Consider the following 7,796-nt stretch of genomic DNA (forward strand, 5'->3'; position numbering starts at 1 on the left):
AGATGTCATCCAGGCATGTTTCAGTAATTTAACGGTCTCTCCTAGTTTCTTCAACAGAATGATGTGTGAATGTTGTGTAGCGATAGCGCTCTGAGGGGGTGTTACTTAGCACAGGGAGCAATTATAGTGAATTCTCAAAAATGAAACTACAGTGTTTTCCGGGCTATTAGGTGCGCTCTTAAGCCTCCAACCCCATCAAAAAACGACCGCGCGCCCACAGTCCAGAGCGCTCTATACATGAATCCACTCGGGTGTCCCAGCACGACTTCAGTAAACTACAAAGCCACAGCGCACGCAAACACACACGGAGCAGACGGCGACCGCACAGCGAAACACACCCACAGACACACTCATCACTCCACACGGAGGAACAGAACAGAGGAACGAACCGAAAAAACAAGTGCAATGTGCCACTTCTAGACACAACTGAACAACTGATTCACTGCGAACACGCCGACAATCCGTTGGTCCCAGACAGCACCCTCCCTACACGCCACAACTGAACAAAGCCCAGAGTCACCGTGAACGCAACAAACAAAGTCTGACTGAGCCATCCAACTGTTGTGTTTCCTTTAAAGTCCGGTGCGGTGTATATGTGAAAAAAGTTAGAAAATAGACCATTCTATGACAGCGCGCCTTATAATCCAGAGCACCCAATAGCCCGGAAAATACGGTAATTAATGAAACCAATCAAATTCCCTTTTTGAAACTAGCTTGTGGTCTAACTCTCCGAACCTCTAACCCCTTTTTTCCATCACATGTGTAGACAAGGACAAGGAGGACGCGATGGAGACCTCCTCCTCGGAGACGGAGAAGGACAAAGAGGACAAAGCCGCTTCAGACGAGGCCGAGGAGAGGAGGAAGAAACTGGTGCACGACATCGGAGAGGGCAACATCGCCACTGCCGCCGCCGCCGCCCTGGCGTCTGCAGCCACTAAAGCCAAGGTGAGACACGCCCACCCACATGTGCGTCTGCGATAATGGGCCTGATCTTGAACCATGTTTTAGTTTGGACTTACCCCACTTACTTTCTGCCGCTCTGATATTGCGCCATGACCTAGAAACAACTGTCTGGGAAATACAGCACCGGTCAGAAGTTTGGACACACGTCATTTCCTTTGTTCATTATTATTTGCACTGTAGATTCTAACGGAAGGCATCAGAATTATGAATGGACACAAGAATGTAGAAAACAAAAAAGTAAACTCCAAACTGGTTTTGGATGTTCATGATGTTTGAAAATAGCCGCCTTTTGCTTTTATCACTGCTTTTGACCCAGACTAGAGACACCTGTGAAGTGAAAACCATTTCAGGTCACTGCATTATGAAACTCAATGAGGGAAGACAAAAGGTTTGCAGCGCTGATGACCAAGTAAAGGGTGGTTACTTTGAAGATTAGAATTTATTTATTTTTTCCTTTGCTACATACTTCCATATATCTTTCTTCATATTAGGGATGGGCATTCGATGAAATTTTCTTAATCGAGCGACTCTCACCTCGCAAAACTTTTTCCCACTGGACACTGAAACGTGCTGCTTTATACACTGTGCACATGGACTCACACTTGTCCCGAACGCAACAGAAAGCGTGAAATTTCTTGTACAAGTCATCGTTAAATACACATTTGTGCTTCGATACGTTGCAGACTGACCAACTGTTTGTGTCTCGCTCCTTCTGCGTGCAGAGAGACACATGTACACACCTGTTTGGTCACGCTACGCACAGCAACCTACATTCGGTTTGTCGATTAAAATGAATGTAATCGATGAAATTCTTAATGATCAATTATCGATTAATCGACTAATCATGCCCATCCCTAGTCTAAACCTTTGGCTGGTAGTGTGGGGGTGTAGTCTGTTATTTTATTTAGTCGATAAATGGTTCGATGGAGTCTAAAATGACCAAAATTTGTATTAGTCAATTAATAATTTTCTGTAGATTATAAGGATTTATGTAAGACAACAGCAGAAAAAAGTGAAGGGGAAAGGAGTGAAAGAGTTGGCTCAAGACTTGCTATTTTTTTGGTGCTTATCTGTAAAAAGTCAGATAAAAGTCATAAAGTCATGATTTATTCTGTTTATTTAAATTGTTTCCTAGTACTTTTTTCTGCCTAAATACTTGTTTTTTTAGCTTCTCTATTAGTTAATATAGAGCAAATACTAATGATCATTTATTACAGTCTCTTATTTAGTGGCGTTTACTTTATAATGCAAGATGTGAAGAGCTGTTATCTTGCACAGAATAAATAAAAATCAGGTACAAGCCCTTTAACACACTGCTTGTCTCTTTTAGCATCTGGCAGCGGTGGAGGAGAGGAAGATCAAGTCTCTGGTGGCGCTGCTGGTGGAGACGCAGATGAAGAAGCTGGAGATCAAACTGAGGCACTTCGAAGAGCTTGAGACCATCATGGACCGCGAGAAGGAGGCGGTGAGTCCACACACACAGAGCCCTCTCATCATCGTAACATGTGAGCTGTAGAACACATGACCCATATACATACAGATCCTCCTAATGACTCTTCTCTACAAAGCCAAGTGAAGATGCTGTGTGATGCTGTGGCCCGTCCCTGGAGACTGTACTGAGAGTGCAAAACTCTGTCTGACTGAATAAGCACAGGGACTGTAGCCCAGTTTCCCAGCTGTAAATAGTGCATGAAAGAGGCAGGTTTACATAAGATTTCAAAGGGAGGCAGGCAACTGGAAGGAGCTACAGTGCCGCAGGCTGTGAGCAGTGGGCCGAGGCACAGCAACAAGTGTCTGAGCCCACACAGACTCCTGCTTCAGCACAGAACAAAGCCTGTGGAACTGCACAACTATCATGAGTGTTTAAACTAAAGGAAAAGGGACATCTCATTCTGCACAAAACACCTATGTTAAATGTTTTTCTGTTTTCATTTTCACATCCTCCTCACATGATCAAATCTCTGCTGCTCTCTTCACAGTTGGAGCTGCAGAGGCAGCAGCTGCTCACTGAGCGTCAGGCCTTCCACATGGAGCAGCTCAAATACGCCGAGATGAAGGCTCGCCAGCAGATGGAGCAGGCTGCAGCCGCCGCAGCTGCTGCTCAGGCACAGGGCCAGGGGCCTCCACAGGGGCCCGGACCACACCCAGGGCCCCACCCAGGACCTCACCCCGGTCAGCATCCAGGACCTCACCCTGGACCCCACCCGGGGCCCCCTCCTCCAGGCATGCATCCAGGAGGTCCCCCTCCACACCATGGAGGGCCCCCACCTCATCACGGGGCACCCCCTCCCCACCACGGAGGTCCCCCACCAGGTGCAGCCATGCACCCAGGCTATCCTCCCATGGGGCACCACCCAATGGCACCCCACCACCCCGGGCAGACGGGTAAGTGTTTACAGGGGCCACTTGTAAATTCTAGCACCAGTCTGGACAGAGACCAAAAGATGGAGACGAGACAGTTATACAGCAGTGTAATGCTCTGCTACTCTAATATTTATGGTTTCCCATTCCACTGCAGGCCCGATGGGACCAGGCCAGCCAATGCCAGGCAGGATGATGGCCGGGCCTCCCTCTGCTGGGCCTCCTCCTGGAGGCATGCCTCCTATGATGCCTCCTCGCCACCCTGGTGCTCCCAACGGCATGTGTGAGTGCAGATCCCATTACCACAACAACACAACACCATATTATACCATATACCATAAACACTATTAAACATTTCTGTCATATTTATGTAAATCAAATCATGTGCTGTGCTTGTTTTCCAGACCCTGGGCCTCCACCTGCGCAACCTGATGCTATCCCTGTAGCTCCAGTGGGGCCCCCAGCGCCCCCTGGTGGAAGAGTGTCTGACAACTAATGGCCCCACACTAGAAGCACACGTCCTGAACATGTTGTCGCTTTGTTGCCCTTTGCTACTTGCTCAAGAATTCTGTGAACTCTTCTGACAGGACACAAACAAAGACTGACCCAACATTGTCCACACTCACATGCAGCAGCTGTCTCCGGGGGCCCCAGCACAGGGGCTCGAGTATTACACTGTTTGTGCTTTGGGCCAGTGGGAGGCGGTGGGATGACTGTAAACATTAGTAATAGTGGTAGTTGGCTGAACAGATTTCTGATAGACACTGTCTCTGGGTTCTTGACACCCCTTTTTCTCTCCTGTGAGTGAGCCTGATACTGGAGCTGTTGACGTCAGCCTCACACATGCACAAAGAGGATCTAGCCTTCCCTCTCTCGTCCTGTTGAGTAACTACCTCTCGCTCCTGAGTAATACACTGTAGATGTGTGTGTGAGGTGCTCCTCCAAAACCACTGCTAATCCCAACTTTGATGTAATGTGCTTCATCCTGTTACAACTATTTAAGCTTCAATGTCAAGTCTGAGCCAGAGGTTTGGGGCTGTGTTGTTACAATCAAGTTGAATTCGATGCAGAAGCGATCAGTGCGGGTCGGAATGTTACCAGTATGTGTGAAGCGCAAACACGGGTCTATAATACAATAAGGTTTAACATAATAACTGTCCTTCCACCCTAGCACAATCTTAATACTTTCGTTAATCAACGAAACAGCTGCTTCGACGCTGTGCGCACAACCTGACCAGATCCTGCCACAAAGCTCTGGTTGTCCTGTACACGCACCCATGCATTTAATCTCCCCCTGACCCACACTTGACCTTTACATTAGGAGGCGCTGTCATGAGGCTGGGCCCTTTTAGCCCTGCAGACTTTAGCCATTTCTAGGTGCTGAGACTGTTGTCACAAAACTCATATGTCCATCTCCCGCTACTACCTCTGACTAGGGTTGTTAGAAGTATCGAGAACGAGATTTGATACCAAGGCTAGAATCGAAACGAAATGCTGATATGAACAAGTATTGAAACTAAAAATGTTACTCATGGGTGCGCTGTAACTTTTTGTTTGGGGGTCCGTCACCTGGACGCGTCATTGCTCTGCCTGGAATGTTCCACAGTGTGACATTAAACGGTTTGAGCTTACATTTATTCAATTACAGATGGTTTTGTAGCTCAAAGATGCCTGGAAAAACAAATCTGAAAACAAAAATGACCTGCAACTTGGTCTGGTTTATTCTCCATGGAGATCGAAAGGTTTGACTTCATACTGTGAAACATTCCAGGCAAAGCAATAACATGTCGGTGGAGAAAAGCATTTGACGGACCCTCCACCAAAAAAGTTACACAATGCACCTTTATAAACATTACAGCCAGTCTTATACGAACTTTATCAGAACTAGGATAAGACCACATGGTGATATTTAGTTGAAGATGACATCCTGTTGTCTTAAAAAGAACCTTATTATCATTGTGGTCTCGAAATCTGAATCCAGTATCGAGCCAAATCCTTAAAATCGAAATAATTAGAAGTTTTAGTACCGCGACACTACCTCTGACCCACACTTGACATGACCACCTTTTATTTTCTGCCACTCAAAAGCAATAGTGTCATCCTTCGTTGTCTTTTCTCCAATCCTCCGATGATTTAAAAAAAAAACGTCCAAACTCATCCGCAACCGTTTTTTAACCGTCGATCCTAAAAGTGTCTTCGATTTGCTCCTCAGATACGGCAGTCCAGTAGTCTTGAGCAGGCACGGCTCTCGTCTCCCGCCACTGTTCCGCCTCTGCTACCTCCTCGCCCGCTAGCTAGCTACCTCTTCTAGAAATCTTCCTCGCGCTCTCTTGCTACCTCTGCGTGCCCCCCTTCCCCACCTCTCTCCGCTACCTCCCGTTTTCCTCGTCGGTTTTTCTTTCGTTCTCCTCTCCTCCCAAGTGCCCACGTGACTGCTGCATCACTCACCGCCGACCCCTTCCCCAGTGTGTCGGAGACTACACTACAGTCATTCACTCTCATCCACTGTGCCCCCCCCCCTTCTCCCGGTCGACATCAGGCTCGTCACCTCCTGAATATTACGGGGATTTCCTTATAACATATATTATCTGAAATTGCTAATTTTGTGTTAATGGTAATGTATTTTTAAGAATTGTGTAGATGGAAGTTCTCTCTGTTTAAAAGTTTGTAGATTTTTCTTTCTTTTTTATTTTGTACGGGGGTCTGTTGGTACTTGGACCTTGAACACTGTCAAATAAACTGTGTTTTGTATGACGTCGTTGTCTCGCCGTTTTAATGTTTGTACTGAACGTCAGTGGTGTGGTGGGGATTTTATTTAAGTGGGGGTACGCGATTCGGGACGTCATCGATGACGCCTCCCCTCCATATTAATATTAACGCCGTTCATCATGATCTTCAAAATACATGTGCCCAAGACTGAACCAGGTCTAAATCAGATCCAAACCAGGACCAAGCCAGAACTGAACCAGGTCTAAACCAGGCCCAAACCAGGCCCGAACCAGGTGTAAACCAGGCCCAAACCAGGACTGAACCAGGTCTAAACCAGGCCCAAACCAGGACCAAGCCAGAACTGAACCAGGTCTAAACCAGGCCCAAACCAGGCCCGAACCAGGTGTAAACCAGGCCCAAACCAGGACTGAACCAGGTCTAAACCAGGTCCAAACCAGGACCAAGTCAGAACTGAACCAGGTCCAAACCAGGACCAAGCCAGAACTGAACCAGGTCTAAACCAGGTCCAAACCAGGACCAAGCCAGGACTGAACCAGGTCTAAACCAGGTCCAAACCAGGACCAAGCCAGGACTGAACCAGGTCTAAACCAGGCCCAAACCAGGCCCGAACCAGGTGTAAACCAGGCCCAAACCAGGACTGAACCAGGTCTAAACCAGGTCCAAACCAGGACCAAGCCAGAACTGAACCAGGTCTAAACCAGGAAACCAGCCAAACAGGCCCGAACCAGGTGTAAACCAGGCCCAAACCAGGACTGAACCAGGTCTAAACCAGGTCCAAACCAGGACCAAGCCAGAACTGAACCAGGTCTAAACCAGGCCCAAACCAGGCCCGAACCAGGTGTAAACCAGGCCCAAACCAGGACTGAACCAGGTCTAAACCAGGTCCAAACCAGGACCAAGCCAGAACTGAACCAGGTCCAAACCAGGACCAAGCCAGAACTGAACCAGGTCTAAACCAGGTCCAAACCAGGACCAAGCCAGGACTGAACCAGGTCTAAACCAGGTCCAAACCAGGACCAAGCCAGGACTGAACCAGGTCTAAACCAGGTCCAAACCAGGACCAAACCAGAACTGAACCAGGTCTAAACCAGGACCAAACTAGGACCAAACCAGAACTAAACCAGGACTGAACCAGGTCTAAACCAGGTCCAAACCAGGACCAAGCCAGAACTGAACCAGGTCCAAACCAGGACCAAGCCAGAACTGAACCAGGTCTAAACCAGGACCAAGCCAGAACTGAACCAGGTCTAAACCAGGACCAAACCAGGTCTGAACCAGGTCTAAACCGGGTCTAAACCAGGACTAAACTGGGACTAAGCCAGGTCTAATCCAGGACCAGAACTGAACCAGGTCTAAATCGGGACTGAACCAGGACTAAACTGGGACTAAACTAGAACTAAACCAGGTCTAAAACCAGGACTATTGGTACTGGTACAACTGGTTCAGTCCTGGTTCAGTCCTGGTTCAGTCCTGGTTCAGTCCTGGTTCAGTCCTGGTTCAGTCCTGGTCCTTCATGTCTCAGGTCACTATAGGACAGTAGTGCAGATATCATGAGTTTGTGCAGGTTGTTTTCACCGTTGCCAGTAGCTCCGGATTGACATTTAAATTGTAGCTATTTTATATTTGTTATTTTTTTAATATCTCACGTCGGTAGAAGTGGGTCGATGGCGTACCCCTGTGTGCGTACCCCTGTGTGCGTACCCCTGTGTGCGTACCCCTGTGTGCGTACCCCTGCGTGCGTA

General features: G+C 47.8%; 1 protein-coding gene across 1 annotated transcript; it reads left to right on the forward strand.

Moving 5' to 3' along the window:
• Positions 1-749: 749 nt before the first annotated feature.
• Positions 750-6,078, forward strand: LOC110155336 (SWI/SNF complex subunit SMARCC1-like). Its single transcript, XM_055164180.1, has 5 exons — positions 750-945; positions 2,294-2,428; positions 2,943-3,348; positions 3,482-3,607; positions 3,729-6,078. The coding sequence occupies exons 1-5, from the start codon at positions 787-789 to the stop codon at positions 3,818-3,820; spliced, it is 918 nt and encodes a 305-aa protein (XP_055020155.1). The 5' UTR covers positions 750-786; the 3' UTR covers positions 3,821-6,078.
• Positions 6,079-7,796: the final 1,718 nt, after the last annotated feature.

Source organism: Boleophthalmus pectinirostris, unplaced genomic scaffold, assembly GCF_026225935.1.
Source record: "Boleophthalmus pectinirostris isolate CB_2022bp ecotype Guang Dong unplaced genomic scaffold, ASM2622593v1 HiC_scaffold_6, whole genome shotgun sequence".
NCBI classification, from domain to species: Eukaryota; Metazoa; Chordata; class Actinopteri; order Gobiiformes; family Gobiidae; genus Boleophthalmus; species Boleophthalmus pectinirostris.

Coding starts and splice junctions, on each gene's coding strand:
- LOC110155336 (XM_055164180.1), top strand. CDS start 787: ATGGAGACCTCCTCCTCGGAGACGGAGAAGGACAAAGAGGACAAAGCC. Junction 946..2,293: donor CTGCAGCCACTAAAGCCAAG/GTGAGACACGCC, acceptor TGTCTCTTTTAG/CATCTGGCAGCGGTGGAGGA. Junction 3,608..3,728: donor TGGTGCTCCCAACGGCATGT/GTGAGTGCAGAT, acceptor CTTGTTTTCCAG/ACCCTGGGCCTCCACCTGCG.